The following is a 16,652-nucleotide window of genomic DNA, read 5'->3' on the forward strand; positions in this document are numbered from 1 at the left end:
CTGGGTTCAAGGGGCGCGCGCTCCTTCGGTAGCCCCGAGGGCTGCTGCAGATGCTGCTGGAGGCTCTCTCTCCGAGAGGAAGTTCTAGTCCTTGAATCTCGTTGGTCTGGGCCCCTTTCCCTCCCCACCCCACCCCCGCCCGCGATGCGTCCGGGTGCTGTCCGGGACCCCGAATAACCCGAGGCTTCTCCTCCGCAGCGCGCGCCTGTCCCCGCTGACCGGGACTGCCCACCCGCACCCAGTGGACCTGGTCTCGCCTGAAGGAGGTTGCCATCCGCCAGCCATGAACACCATCGTCTTCAACAAGCTCAGCGGCCAAGTGCTCTTCGAGGAAAGTGCCAAGGAGCTCGACAGAAGCAGCAACCGGCCTTACGGGCCGGTCTTGGAGATCACCCCTCGTCAGGAGGTCCTCCTGCCTGACCGTCCTCCCAATAAGGACAACCTCACCGTTCGCCATAAGAAGACGGGGTAAGCGCCCATAAGGCTGCTAAGTCAGGGCTTGGAGGGATGGTGGGAGGAAGAGAGGTTTGCTTGGGCAGGAGAAGTGAAAGGCTGGAGCACCTGTTGAGTTACATTCTGGGGTTGCTGTCCATCTCCACCTGCCTTAGCCTTCCCTTCCTTGTGTGAATGATCCCACCAACCCAACACTTACACCTGTTTCGCGATACCTTAACTTCCAAACGTTCTTGTTAAAGCTCAACTCTCCCTTCTAAGGTTTACTTACAATTATGTTCCACTAAATTATTTCCACACACTTTTAAAAGACAGGCACGTTTGGAAGATGAAAATCCCACATTGATAGGCTGGGCAGCTGGCAGTGTAGGAACTGTCAAAATGTATACAGCTAACATGAAATGGTGGTTTGCTGGAAACCAGCAGCTTACCTAAGTATTGTGAGAATAGAAAACAAATTGTGCCAGGATAATGACTGAAAATTGAAGTGGCTGAGCATTTACCTACGAGAGAGACCTCATAACAATAATAATTTGAAAAGTAAGGAAACTAGCACTATCTATTAAACAATATTACATTTGAGTGGCAGCTAGAGACAATAATCAATATAGTGTCAAATACAGAATTCCTTCTGTTGTGGCTATTTTAACCGTGCAAAGCAAATTTACTGCTGTTTATGATTGTTTTTCAGGTGATGGATAATATGTATTTATCGGCCTTGCAAATTCATTTGGTTCTTAAGGCATGCTTTTGCACAATTATTTTGCTGTTGACTGCCACAATGGTTATTAAGTTCTCATGCAAAAGCTAATCCAGTGATGGCGAACTTTTTTTCTCTCGGGTGCTCAAAGAGTGTGTGCGCACTATCGCACATGCACAAGTGCCCACACCTATAATTCAATGTCTGGGGAGGGCGAAAACAGCTTCCCCCACCCCAGAGGAGTCCCTCTGGAGGCGGGAAACAGGCTGTTTCCCAATTTCTGGTGGGCCCAGTAGGCTCATGTTTCAACCTCCCCAGGCTCCAAAGGCTTCCTTGGAGCCAGAGGCGGGTAAAAACGCTCTTCCCCATTCCCCTGGAGGCTCTCTGGAAGTCAAAAACGCCCACCTAGAGCCTCTGTGCAAGCCAAAAATCAACTGGCTGGCACACGTACATGTTAGATCTGAGCTAGGGCAACAGCTCGTGTGCCAGCCGATATGGCTCTGCGTGCCATCTGTGGCACCTGTGCCATAGGTTCGCCATCGCTGAGCTAATCTACCTGTTGTGTCTACATTAGGAATCCAAAGGAGTCAACAATTTCCCCCTTTGGTTCAGAAAGAGGCATAACATGGGTGGGTAGGTCAATTCATCAGCGATGTGCTCTAAATCCCATCACTAGCAATTTGCATCCACCTGTTCCCACATGCACATACACGCAATGCTTCTTTGCTGCCGCCGCTACCGGTTCGTAGAACCAGAACCTACCAGTAGCAACCCACCGCCGATGGACATCCATTAGAGGATCATCTATACAAGGGGTCTCCAACCTTGGCAACTTTAAGCATGGCGGACTTCAACTCCTAGGAATTCAGGGAGTTGAAGTCCACCAGGCTTAAAGTTGCCAAGATTGGTGGCCCCTGATCTATACCTTCACGAACAAAGTGAGACAAATCCTGGACCGGTTTTGAGGGGAGTGCAAACCTGCCTCTGATTATAATCTGTTTCTCTAATGATACTCCTTTGTGTCCTGGTTTTGGATGTGGTGGATCCAAACTTATGTAAACTTGCCTCTGTGTAAACTCCATGGAACTTTATTCAGTAATTGCACATAGATCAGAATGTGAGAAATATCTTCATCAGAAATTTAAGAGAGGGAAATGGAAAGGGAGAAGAGATTCTTTTCCTCTGAAATGAAAAGTTAAAAATCACATCAAGTTTTTACTTACAAAATATTTAAGGTTTCCAAAAAAAAAAAAAATGGTTGTGCTGTGCTGAGGTGCTACTATCAACTGATCCATACATAATTAATTCCGACAATAATAGTAACCAAAAATAAAATTTAAAAAGCGGAGGAGGGGGCATTCATGTGTGAAGTAGGCAGGGAAGAAGCATTGTTTGATAGCAGCATTTTTGGAGGAAAATGGCATTATAGGAACAAACTCCAGAATCCTAACCAGAAATTGACACCAATTTGGAAGGGCAGGTTTTGATATTTTTGGGGTGTTGTGGAAAGGCCAAGTCCAGTTGTTTGATTTGTGTACTTGCATGTCCATCTTCTCACTTCTCATATCCAATTTCCTGGACCGGTGTTCAGGGGAGAGCAAACCTGCCCCTGATTGTAATCTGTTTCTCCTTTGTGTCCTGATTTTGGACACGGTAGATCCAAACTTATGTAAACTTGCCTCTGTGTAAATTCCATGGAACTTTATTCGGTAAAGCTTCTTTCCACGAAAGGGGACTGCATATGGTTAGGCTTTACATTAATTAAACAGGACATGCCTAAAAAAACAGCACATGCCTGAGAGATGAGACGAAGTTGTTCATGTCTTCCATTGGATGACCTTCTGTTGGGATAGGAATGTACAAGCATCCCATCAGGCAAACATTTGCCTTTGCCTAGACAAAAATCCAGAGTGCAATATTATCTATCTATCAGCCATCATGTCTATCTAAAATACTAATTGCTTATCAGTACTGGGTCAAATCTGCAAAGGTCAAATTTAGTTTCATTTAAGGTTGCTTATGGATATGTGCATGTCCTAAACAGATATGGGAGTGGGAAGGAAGTTATTATCTGAATATCTTGAATGGTCAAGCGTGTGAAAATTGCTTCGTCACAAAGCAAAGTCACATTGACCTCACAATTAAACTAACTTCCTCACTTTGGAGGATTGGCTGACCTGTTTTGGAATTATGAGGAATGTTTTCACAACATATGATTCTCAAGGGAAGGCTTAATTTTGAGAAGCAATATGCTTGCGTTGTGGTATCAGAAAGCAAAATTAATTAGGTTGCTTCTTGTCCTGCAAATTGATCTCAACTTCCAGGTTCATGTCTGGGGCTCATAGTCAAACTGACCCTTGGCTTTGCAACATCTTCTGCCAGGTCCTGGACTTTTCATGCCCCTTTGATTATATATAAGTTGGGTTTGGGAGTTTTGATCTGAGGTCAGCCCTCATCTTTTAAAATACAAGTAGAAGCACCTGAAGAAAGATGGTTGAATTGGTGGTGGAATTTAATTCTTCATCTCCTGCTCCAAACTAGAATCTTTTTTCCTATGAAGACATTGATGGTTTTGGGATCATCATTGTTGTCTACCATAATAAAGCCTTCTATTGTCCTCAGCTTGGCTCACAGCCTGTTCTACAAGCATATTGTATAATGCAGCTGCAAAAATGAAGACTATAGAAACCGCTAAAACCTTGGGTATACCCCTAGGTACTTTGCAAGTACTAATACTAAATATTAACTGTAATGCAAAGGAAAGGAAAACATATTATGTGTGGAAGAGTGATATTGACTGTTTATAATTAAATTTAACTCTAGTTACACTAATACATATTTTCTTTGGTCCAGGATGGTTTTTGCTACTCTTATCCCTGCTCCTACTCTGGCTTCCAGCGCATGATTCAAAGACTATGTGGCTACTTAGCTGCCCTGCCTGCCTACCAGATTGTGAACTCTAAATCAGAAGTAGAATAATGACTGAAAATAAACTAGGTTTATTTACAAAAAGTCATTCAGAGTTTGCTTTGGTAGATTTTTAACCTTGCCGTTCTTGTACCAGGTTTTATTTTAGTTAAGCAGAGGTTAATTTAGATCCGGTTAATTTAAGTCCTGCAACTTTACGATGTAGGGTCTTCCACTCTCAGAATTCCACAGCATGCTGCCTAGGGAATTATGTGAGTTGAAGTTCACACATCTTTAAACTGCTGAGATTGTGAAATACTATTCTACCTGCCCCCATTATAGAGGCAATTACAGTATTAGCAAATCCAGTTCATTGATTGCATGGGTTTGGGAGTAAGGTCCACCTACTGTTATTAGTGTGGTCTGTTGAACTGATGCTAAATTCATGGGCCATTCTTTGTGTGTTTGTGCTACTCTCTTGCTGCTTCTACTGGGGGAGGTGTTGCATCATAACAATATGCATATTGCTAGATGCTCAGGGTAGTGGAACCCTTGTTTAAAGGTAGAACTGAAAGAACGGTGCAGGAGGGTGTGTTGATTAAACCATCCTTTCACTCCTCAATGCCCAATGGAAATAATGGAATGGCAACTTCTGTCATTTTTCCAGCTTGACTGAAAAGGTCTACATTGGAGAAGATTGCTGAAGTTGCTTGCTTTGGCTTCATCTCTAACCCAGTGGAGACAAAAGCTAAAGGCTTATGTCAAGTACCAAATGTTTTCTGTTAGCAAACACTGTTTTGTCTGCATTTTCTTTTCTTCTCAAATCCTTCTTCCAAGGTCAGACAATGTTTTAACAGCTTCCTTACTTGAGAAAGATCTTTTATCTTCATAATAAGTTGAGATAGTATGCAGGCCAGAACTGGACGATGGTATTTAAATTATCAAAGGCTTCAGTTTGGCAACTCTTTTTTTCCCTCCATCCCTTGGGGTTGAGTTTTGCCCTTGGCTTGCATGCTTATATATTTGCTTTCCGCGATGTTATTTTCATTTTATGAATGTGAGAACTATCAAAGCTGTTAGAGCTGGTCGGGATGGCTTTTTCATACAGTTAGAGAGGTAAGCATGTTAAGGAATAAACAAGCTCCACTCTGCTTATTCTTCCATAAAACCTGAATAAATTATTATGCATAGTTTGTAAATCCACACTCCCTCGTTATGTCTGTATTTGCGGGCTGCTCCGAATGCCTTTAGATCTTTGTTTAAAGAACTGTGGCCTTCATGCCTCAGTTGACCCATATGTCTCAGAGATCCTTCTGGGAAATATTTGGAATCAATTGACCTTTAGTTTAACCAGCAGGGCTCTCCTTTATGTTGCTTGTAATTACCATTGATCATGTACAATGACAAGAATATGTTAGGAAAGGCTCCAGAGTATATTCCCATTTATCATTGTTACTTCTAGGATGGTCCTGATAATCCATCTGAACTTGGAACTATTGTAATCACATTCCTGTGAAGAGGCAGTTGCTTGACAGCAACAAGACATCCCAAACCTAAGAAGCCAAAATAGCCAATGCCAATGGAACTGAAATTCAGGGTGACAGTATCCATATTTGGCCCCTCGCAAAAGAAAACTCGGAAGGAGGGGAGAAGGGAAGCTCCTATTCACAAAAATAATGATGCAGTACAACTGCAAGAAGTCCTCAACTTATTCACTTAATGACTGTCCAAAGTTAAACATCACTGAAAAAATGTGACCGTTTTTCACACTTACGACTGTTTTAGCATTCCCCATGGCTACAGGATTTACATTTGAATGCTTTGACATCTGACTCACATTTATGACAGTTGTGATGTCCAGAAGTCAAGCAAAGTCAATGGGGAAACCAGATTCACTTATTAATTTAACAACTTCAGTGATTCACTTAACAAATGTGGCAAGACATGTCTTAAAATGAAGGCAAAACTCACAGAACAATATACATAATTGGCTCAATTGTGGTTGTAGGTTGAGGATGAATTGTAGCCCTCAACTTCTGATCACATCTGGGACCAGAATTTCCACTGCTTGGCAAGGTAGTTATGAAGTGAATTTTGTCCCATTTTATTACTTTTTCTTCCTACGTTTGTTAAGTGAATCATGCAGCGGTTAATGTAAATCTAGCTTCTCCCATTGATCTTGTTGGAAGCTGTCTGGAAAGGCCGCCAATGGTGGTCACATGATCTCAGGACGCTGCAAGTGTTGAAAATATTGCCAGTTGCCAAGTGCCTGAATTTTAATGGCAGGATTATGGAGAAGATGCAATAGCTCTTAAGTGGAAAAACTGGTCACTTTTTATGTGACATAATAGCTTTTTTTTAAAAAAAAGGTTTTGCTGATGCTGAGAGCTGTATATTTAACAAACCATAGGTAATGTTGTCATGGCTTAAAGTGTGGTGTGAAGCTAGCCAATATGTTGAAAGTTAAATAATTTTGAACCACTTTTATCTTCACAGTCATAAGATAAAAGATAAGAATATAACACAGTCCATCACATACTTAATTTGGACTATACCCTTCATGATTCTAGGTTCATTTAATACAGTTTCCTTTGGATGGATTGAGTATTAAAACCATTATCTGAGCATTAAAATTGTTGATTAAATACAATATTTTAAAATATAATTTTATTCATTTATCTATTTAATTTATATAGTTACCATCTCATAAAAATAACTTTGCATGGTGTATAAGAAAAGATTGTAAGTGCCAAAGGTATTCCATTTGAGGTACACTGAGGTCACAAACGATGGAAAATCATTACGATAGGCACCGGAACCTCTATAAATTCACATGCATTTATTCAAACCCATAAATCAATTTATCCCAACCTAACGTTCATCAACATGTTTCAGAGGGGTTTTAATCCAAACCCCCCCTCTCCATTGGAAGGATTAAGATAGTTGGGAAAGGCAGAATTACAACTTTAACATTTACACTAAGTGTTAAATATTCGTGAAGGTTCCAGAGTTCAGAATCTGCATGGAGCCTCCTGAGCCATCCTGATTGGTTGTTCCATTTGGCGGGAGACTTGTTACCGTGTCAGATAGAGTTTGTTACATTGTCAACCCTATAAATACAAACCTCGTCACTTTCTTGCAAGCAATTTTTTCTGTAACCCGTTTGCGTTAACCCTGTCAGCTCTAATAATTAATAATAATAATAATAATAATAATAATAATAATAATAATAATAATATATTAAATTTGTATGCCGCCCCTCTCCGAAGACTCGGGGTGGCTCTAGCCGAATAAAGGGCTGTTAACTCTACCAAGTTAACTCTATGAGTATTTTTCATTTTTTAAAAGAATTAACAGCCCTTTATTCAGCTAGAGCTGACAGGGTTAACGCAAACGGGTTACAGAAAAAATTGCTCGCAAGAAAGTGCCGCAGTTTGTTTTTATAGGGTTCACAATGTAACAAACTCTATCTGACAAGGTAACAAATCTCCCGCTAAATGGAACAACCAATCAGGATGGCTCAGGAGACTCCATGCAGATTCTGAACTCTGGGATCTTCTTCATGAATATTTAACACTAAGTAAGTAAAAGTAACTCCTTCCACGTTGATTAGAGTCTATATTTGCTCTTCTCACTTGGGGGAATAGGAGAAGCTACAGATCAGTCTTTAACGAGTGGAAGCCATTTTTGCACAACATGTGGTCTGTTCAATTCTCAATCCTGGATTGGAGTAGCACATTAGGGACACCTGATACATACAGTCATGACAATCAGTTCTATTTCATGACTCACTGGTGCTCGTCCACTTCTCCATCCCATGAGTGGTCATATGAATGCATAGCTTTCTGCCCTTTTCTCCTGAAACCTAGGAGATTAGATTTAGATTAGATTTATTGGATTTATATGCCGCCCCTCTTCGCAGACTCGGGGCGGCTCACAACAATGGTAAAAAACAGTACATAGTAACAAATCTAATATTTAGCAATCTAAATTACATTTTTAGGTTAAAAAGTCTAAAAAGAAAAAAGAAAGAAACCCCAATATATAAAAAACAAGCACACAATCGAATCATACACAAAAACTACATGGGCAAGGGGGAGATGTTTCAATTCCCCCATGCCTGACGGCAGAGGTGGGTTTTAAGGAGTTTACAAAAGGCAAGGAGGGTGGGGGCAATCCTAATCTCTGGGGGGAGCTGGTTCCAGAGGGTCAGAGCCACCACAGAGAAGGCTCTTCCCCTGGGTCCCGCCAGACGACATTGTTTAGTCGACAGGACCCGGAGAAGGCCAACTCTGTGGGACCTAATTGGTCACTGGGATTCGTGCGGTAGAAGGCGGTCTTGCAGATATCCTGGTCCGATGCCAGGAGGCTAAGAACCTCAATGTTAGATAGGGGGCGCAATACCTCTTTCTCTCCCCTCTCTCTTACCTCATTCACAGCGCCCGGCAGAACAGTGGGAAAGTGAGACACAAGCGCCAGGCTCTGCAGGATATGGCACGACCACTGAAGCAGTGGTTGTATAAGCACCGGGATAATCCCTACCCAACTAAGACAGAGAAGATATTGCTGGCTCTTGGCTCCCAGATGACTCTGGTCCAGGTAAGAAGAAAATACTCTGTAGACTCTGATTTAAAAAGGTTACCATCAGTTGTACCAGCAAGTTTTAAACTTTTTAATATAATAGAAGGAGGAGTAAAAATTTATTATACGTGGGAGTGGCACTCCAGAACGCTCCATCTCCCTTCAGATAATCCCATTCAGGGAGTTTGTGGATTTCTGGAAGTAAATTCTTGAAACCAGACTTGGAGGATTTACTTTCAAAAACTGCCAAACTCCTGTAAGACAGGAGAAGTTTTGGCATGTTTCAGAAGAATATTTGGGAGCTCTCTTGAACATTCTGTTCCTAGAGTGACAAATTGTAATGATTGGAGAGTAATATTAACCTTGCCTAATTTTATAGTATAACCCAGATTGCCATTCAAAGGCCAAGTAAGATTTTCTATCTGGAAAGATGTACATCTGTCCTATAACAGTTTCCCCCACTCTTGTGTCTTCCACTGGTATTGAACAAACAACTGGAATTCTAAGGGCAGCTGGAATGTACTTCAGCTGCTCTTTCATATATATATATATGTAGATTTATTTTTCTGTCCAATTAAATGGAAACCAAATACCAGATATTTCGTTCCAAAAAAGCAGTAGCCACAAGCTTTTTTATGAATATTAATCTGATTTTATTATTTTGCTCTGTTCCAGAAATAAGTATCTATCTACCGTACTTCTGCCTTAACACTATTGATACTGGAAGAAAGTTGGGAATTAAACTATGGAAAGAAACCATTATTGTATGAATAAGTTAAATAATTCCTCTAGAAACTAGGATAGGTTGATTAAGGCTTTCAGGTGACATTTATTACATCAACATGATTGTCTACACATATGGGACTGTAGCATCAATAATTGTGTTTGGTTGGATGGAGATCACTTGAAAAGGGGAGAGGATATCAGGTTGGGGAATACTTCAGTAAGAGTAAATCAAGTATTTGATTACAATGTTTTGGCTTTAATTGTGATTTATTAGCAATAACAACAGCACTTAGACTTACATACAGCTCCATAGTGCTTTATAGCCCTTTTTAAGCAGTTTACAGAGTCAAAATCTTGCCCCAACAATCTTGACTCCTCATTTTACTGACCTTGGAAGGATGGAGGGATGAATCAACCTTGAGCCAAACTCCTGGCAGTGGGCAGAATTAGCCTGCTTTTCTAAACATTTATTTATTTATTTATTCATTCATTCGTTCGTTTGTTTATTTATTTATTTATTTATTCATTCATTCATTCATTCATTCATTCATTTATTCAATTTTTATGCTGCCCTTCTCCTTAGACTCATTGCGCTACCATGGCTTATTGGGAATTTTGTTTTATGAAGTCTTTTGGGAAATGGTGTATAATAAAATATGTTTTAATAGTCAAGCCATTAACCTTATCATTTGACTTCTTTAGGAGTAAGTTGAATACTCCCATTAATTCTCCTCCCCCCTTTTTTGAAGGACTTTTATTAAATGTAGTCCTTTGCATTCTTAAGTTTTCATGGCAATACGTTCCACAGAAATTAAATGGCAAGAATAAAAATGCTTCACTTTATTGTCAATCTATCTTATTTGACAGAAGCACATGGTCTGAAAACAAGCAAACAAACAAAATAACTAATAATAAAACATCCCAGATGTTCTTCTATGCCTGGTCCAGCAATCCTGTCACATCTGTATGGAGGGAAAGGAAAGAAATGAATGCATTCCATGAAAGAATAACAAAGGCAGAGTATAATTCAAATCGCACCTGAACGTAGAATAATTTCTCTGCAACCCCACCAACTCAAACTGACATTATTTTATCTTGGGAACTGGGTCATGTTTTAATAGACATTTGAAAAATAGTTCCCATTCTTTAAAGCTGTGCATTCCAGATGATCAAATAGTGTTGGATGACTGACTTTAATCTAAGATTGTTAAATGCCAGGACACTTTTGGAGTTGACCAAAAAAAGTGTTCTCATGGTCTGTATTTCCTTGTCATGCATTCCATGTAATAAGGTTGACCTTTTGCCTTGCATCATTCTGTCAAATTCCCTAACACGTTGCTATGTTAGTTTTATTCCGTTAAGTTGATACAGTGTTTTATTTCAGTTTCAGTCAAATCTTTCTTATGGGATTGGTGCCAAATTGGGAGGGGGGGAAATCCCCCCATAACCCACCACAGTTGATTATTGTTATTAATTGTAGCCCATTTAAATTGCAATTCGAAGCCGATCTGCCTTGTCCTAAAAACCCACTGAATTTAGTGGAATTCGGTGCTGGGTAAATATGAGTAAGATTGCATTAAGACTCCATAAATATGCGCATGAAGAAGAAAAAAAGCCTTTGAAATAATTTGCCTTGTGTATAAAGGAACTCTTTATATTTCTGGTAAATCTAAAGCCCCCCGAGGACATTCCTAAACTTATCCCTCATAGCCTCTTAGTTTTATGGCTGAGACTTAATATAACATCCCTGGAGGTCCATAGTCTTGTTATTCTGGATCCTCCATCTTCAGTTTAAATCAGAATAGAATAACAGAGTGGGAAGGGACTTTAGAGGTCTGCTGGTCGAACCCCATGCCCAGGCAGGAAACCCTATACCAGTGATGGCGAACCTATAATACGGGTGCCGCAGATGGCACGCGGAGCCATATCTGCTGGCACGCGTTCCGTTGCCGTAGCTGAACTCCAGTCTGCATGTGTGTGCCAGCCAGCTAGTATTTGGCTCACACAGAGATTCTGGAAGGGCGTTTTTGGCTTTCAGAGAGCCTCCGAGAATGGGAGAGGGTTTTTTACCCTCTCCTGGCTCCAGGGAAATAATAATAATAATAATAATAATAATAATAATAATAATAATAATAATAACAACAACAACAACAACAATAATAATAATAATAGTTGTTGTTGTTGTTATTATTATTATTATTATTATTATTATTATTATTATTAATTAGATTTGTATGCCGCCCCTCTCCGCAGACTCGGGGCAGCTAATCTTTGGAAACCTTTGGAGTCTGGGGTGGGTGAAACGCGAGCCTACTGGGTTCACCAGAAGTTGGGAAACAGGCCATTTCCGGTCTCCAGGAGGCCTCTGGGAGGGCGGGGGAAGCTGTTTTTGCCTCCCCAGGCATTGAATTATGGGTATAGGCACAATAGCGCATATGCATGCTCTTTTGGCACCCAAGGAAAAAAAGGTTCACCATCACTGCCATTTCGGACAAATGGTTGTCCAATCTCTTTTTTAAATGTCCAGTGTTGGAGAATTTACAACTTCTCGAGGCTCATTAATTGTTCTATTTTTCAGAAACTACTTCTTATTCCAGGTTGCTTCTCCTTGATTAGTTTCCACCCATTGCTTCTTGTTCTACCCTCAGGTGCTTTGGAGGATAGCTTGAGTCCCTCTTCTTTGTGGCAAACCCTGAGATATTGGACCATTGCTATCATGTCTCCGCAGTCCTGCTTTTCATTAAATCAGACATACCCAGTTCCTGCAACCGTTCTTCATATGTTTTAGCCTCCAGTCCCTTAATCATCTTTGTTGATCTTCTCTGCACACTTTCTAGAATCTCAACATCTTTTTTACATTCTGGTGACCAAAACTGGATGCAGTACTCCAAGTGTGGCCCTACCAAGGCATTGTAGTATTAACACTAGTTACTGCAATTGTTATGTGTATTATATATATATTTGAATATTTAATAGAAGGGTGGGAAGCCTTTTTAATCATGTCAATTTTGTGATCTTAATACTAAAAAATTCAGAAAACATACCATGTAAACATTTTCCTATTAGCAAGTCTTCTTGTTGCTTCTCTCTCTGATTGTTTATTTATTTATTTTGTTTCTTCTATCAGAAGAATATTGCATTTATAGTCTCTTATCTGGGATTGGGGAAAAAGGCTAAATTGTAAGCAAATGATAAGTTTTCTGAATCGAGCTGGGGAGCCTTAAGGTTTCTTGCTAGCCTTTTTCTTTAGCCAACAATTTTCTTTCTACAGATGGTTTCCCTTTCATCCCCCAATCATACGCAAACAGATTAAGTATAACTAGACACCACTAACCATGTACTAGGAACATTTAGTTAGATGGAAATCCTGATGAAATAAAAGTAGGCATTGTAGAGTGACAGAGAAAACAAAGGTTTTATACACCCTCTCAATTTTATTCACTACAAGTAAGTAAATAAGTGGGTAAGTAAGTAATATATTTTTCGGAGTACAAGACATACCTTTTTCCCCCTTTAAAAGACGGTGGAAATATTGGTGCAGCCATTTTTGGCCTCCCAAAGCCCTACCCAGTATCCCACTCTTGTGAAAAACGGGCCTGTTTTCCCACAAAAACAGAGTGTGCAGATGGTTTGGGAAGCCTTCAGAATGCTTCCGGGAGATAGGACGAAGGCAAAAATGTCCCCGTTTTGGAAAAAAAGGGGCATTTTTTTCAAAAATAGGGGTGTTTTTTCCATCCCCCCAGCTCTCAGAAGCACTCTGCAAGTTTCCCAAACCTTCTTTGCGCCCCATTTTTTTAAAAAAGAGGGCCCATTTTTCAACCATTTTTATTAAAAAAAACAGGGCATGCAGAAGTCTGCAGACTGCTCCTGGGGGACAGAGAGGGCAAAACTTTTTACTCTTCAAAATCTTGGTACATCTTATGCACCAGTGCATCTTATAGTCCGAAAAATACAGTAAGTAAGTAAGTAAGTCGGTCGGTCGGTCGGTCGGTCGGTCGGTCGGTCGGTCGGTCGGTCAGTCAGTCAGTCAGTCAGTCAGTCAGTAAAGTACCACTACAAGCAAGCTGGAAAAATTAACGTTGAGTTTCTGGTGGAAAACAGAATCTACTGTTTTCCCAAAAATCTATTTCCCAACGTTGACATTTTAAAGGTGAATGGATTTCAACTCTTAGAATTTTCGGCAATGTCTAGAGTGGCTGTGTAATTCTGGAAGTTAAAGTCCATATACCTTAAAATTGCCAAGATTGGAAAACCCTAATTTATTTATTTATTTATTTATTAGATTTGTATGCCGCCCCTCTCCGAAGACTCAGGGTGGCTCACAACAATAATAAAAACAATATAGTAGTAGAACAAATCTAATGTTAAAAAACATATAAAACCCTTTCATTATTTAAAAAACCAAACAGCACATTCATACCAAATATAAAACAAAGTATAAAAAAGTATTAAAAAAGCCTGGGGGAAAGGTGTCCCTGGCGGTATAAGTGAATCTTGAGTAGTTTATGAAAGACATGGAGGGTGGGGGCAGTTCTAATCTCCGGGGGGAGTTGGTTCCAGAGGGCTGGGGCTGCCACAGAGAAGGCTCGCTGGGATTCGTGCGGTAGCAGGCGGTTCCGGAGGTACTCTGGTCCAATGCCATGTAGGGCTTTAAAGGTCATGACCAACACTTTGAATTTTGACCGGAAACTGATCGTCAGCCAATGCAAGATGATAAAAGTAGTAAGCTAGGACTTGGAGATCCAACTTCAACTGAGCCATGGAAATTCACTGAGGGACTTGGGGCTATTCCTTCAGCCAATCCTGTCACACAAGAAATTTGGTGTGTGTGTGTGTGTGTGTTTATAAATTGTGCCATTTGCTTGTCTGAGTTGTTGGCAGGATATTAACCAACAAATTGTCTCTGTAGTAGATAATTTTGGCTTAAGGAAAGGAAGGTTTCTAAAAACAATTGGGGGAAAAAATCTGTATAGCTGAAGTGCAGCTAAATATGGTTCCTAATTCATGTAACTTCTAGACTCCCTCTTTTCCCATTTGCTTTAGAGCCAGAAACATTATACTCCCAAACTACAGAACTAGAGCAGGAAGCCATATTCGACTAAAAGCCGCAGCCTATATTTATCTCACCAATTAGCCTTCAATTTGGAGGCTAGCAATTTGTCCTGCTAATTTGCAATGAATGCTGTATGCCATGTTTTCATTTGCACTATTCCCGTAGGGGTGGATTTATTTTATTTTAAATTTGGTTTTAGCCATTCCTAGGAATTAAAAAAAAAAAAAAGCTGAACATTCTTTCCAGAAGGGGAAATATGAATGGCTTTATTGTTGAATATATTTGCCACAGTATGACTAATGGCTTGCTTTTTGAGCTTCTGAGGCTCTGGCAATATTCAGCTATGCAAAAGCATATACTACATAGGATATAATTTACTCGGGAAGAGCGAATCACTTAGGCGAGCCATCTTCTCCCTTTCAATCATCTCCAATCTTCAGATGTCTTGAACTGCAACTCTCAAAACTTTCAGCTAGGTCCATCCTATTATTGACTCAAACATCTGGAGAACACAGTTTAGAGAAATTGCTCCTTTAGATGTTTATCCTTGTGCAATACGATCTACAACGTCCTAGTAATCTTTTCCCTTCAAAGGAGATAAAGATAGGAACGTACTTTATGATTTATATTTTAAGTATGATGTTTATTTAATACATTGGAAAATGGGAGACCTGCCCTAAAACCACCTGAAAAATGCATTTGCTGAGTAGAATCAGTTCATCATAATAGTAAATAAGAAGGAGAGCAAAATAGAATGAAGGGCATGTAAAAAAAAACAACTTAGGCTAGTCCATATTTTCTTCAGCTTCAGAGCCTCCAGTTTTGTGAGAAAACAGTACATTTGGCCCTGTTGCTCAGGAATTATGGGAATTGTGGCCCACTGTATCTAACATTATTCCAAGTCTAAATAGCTCAATTTTCCTAATCCAGCTAAGAACTATGCATCCTTCTAATTTTTATTTGCTCTGTTATGGCATTTTATAACCTTCCTTTTGTTCCAAGATGGAACTAGAGGTAGCCCCTGCAGGATTCTTAAAATTGCTTCATCTAGGTCAGTGATGGTGAACCCTTTTTACCTTGAATACCAAAAGAGCACACACGCGTGCTATCGTGCAAATGCGAGTGCCCACACCCATAATTCAATGCTCGGGGTGGGTGAAAACAGCTTCCCCCATATCCTAGAGGCCCTCTGGAGGCCAGAAACGGCCTGTTTCCCAACTTATGGTGGGCCCAGTAGGCTCATATTTCGCCCTCGGCAGACTCCAAAGGCTTCCCTGGAGCCGGTGGAGGGGAGGTAAAAACAACCATCCCCTGGAGGCTCTCTGGAAGCCAAAAACGCCCTCCCAGAGCCTCGATGCAAGCTAAAAATCAGCTGGCTGGCACACAAATGCATGTTGGATCTGAACTAGGGCAATAGGTTTACCATCACTGATCTAACAATAATTAATAATAATTTATTAAATTTGTATGCTGCCCCTCTCTGCATCTAGGTATTCATGAAATGCAGAAATTTACTGCAGTGCACACTTGCAGGCTGTATCATGGAGACAGCAAATTATTTGATAATACACAGAGAGAAATGGAAGGTAGAGGGAGAATGGTCAGCTAGGTCTTTGCAGTCCAGGATTTCAAGCTGCTATTTAGTGGAGCCCCATAGAGGAGAGGGAGTTGCCATCTTCTATAAAGAATTACTAAAACTAAATAATATCAAAATTAGACATGACCTCGATCTTCCAGAAATCATAATCTATGAACTGACCTTAAATACCACACTTAGCTTCCTACCATGTTATAAAGCTCCAGATTACAACATCACCAATGCGACCAAATTAACCTCACTACTAACATGGGCAACCTCCTACCCACACCCTTTCATTTTCTTGGCGACCTCAACCTACCTCATATCAATTGGACCCTAAATGAATGTACAACTGAACTCCTACACTCAACTCTTTACAATGCTATTACCAATCTAGGACTCGAACAATTAGTAACACACAATACTAGACTCAGCAATCGTCTTGGTCTCATTTTCTGTAACAATTCACACTCAATTTATGGACTACAAATAAAAGAGCCCTTTTCCAATAGTGACAACCATATGATTGACTTTGGTCTTAATATATATCATTACAAAAAATCATCATAATAATAGGACAACTAATTACAACTTTTAAAAAGCCAACTATGATATCATAGGTGCCAACCTCTTATCTCTTGATTGGCAGACAT

At 40.2% G+C, this 16,652-nt stretch overlaps 1 protein-coding gene across 1 annotated transcript in view; it reads left to right on the forward strand.

Moving 5' to 3' along the window:
* The first annotated feature begins 283 nt into the window (after window positions 1-283).
* MKX (mohawk homeobox) overlaps window positions 284-16,652 on the forward strand; it is a 79,258-nt gene continuing 62,889 nt past the window's right edge. Inside the window, exons 1-2 of the mRNA XM_070726707.1 lie at window positions 284-468; window positions 8,500-8,659. Of these exons, the coding sequence (XP_070582808.1) occupies window positions 284-468; window positions 8,500-8,659 (345 nt within the window). The remainder of the gene's footprint in view (window positions 469-8,499; window positions 8,660-16,652) is intronic.

This window comes from Erythrolamprus reginae, chromosome Z, assembly GCF_031021105.1.
Source record: "Erythrolamprus reginae isolate rEryReg1 chromosome Z, rEryReg1.hap1, whole genome shotgun sequence".
Classification (NCBI taxonomy): Eukaryota; Metazoa; Chordata; class Lepidosauria; order Squamata; family Dipsadidae; genus Erythrolamprus; species Erythrolamprus reginae.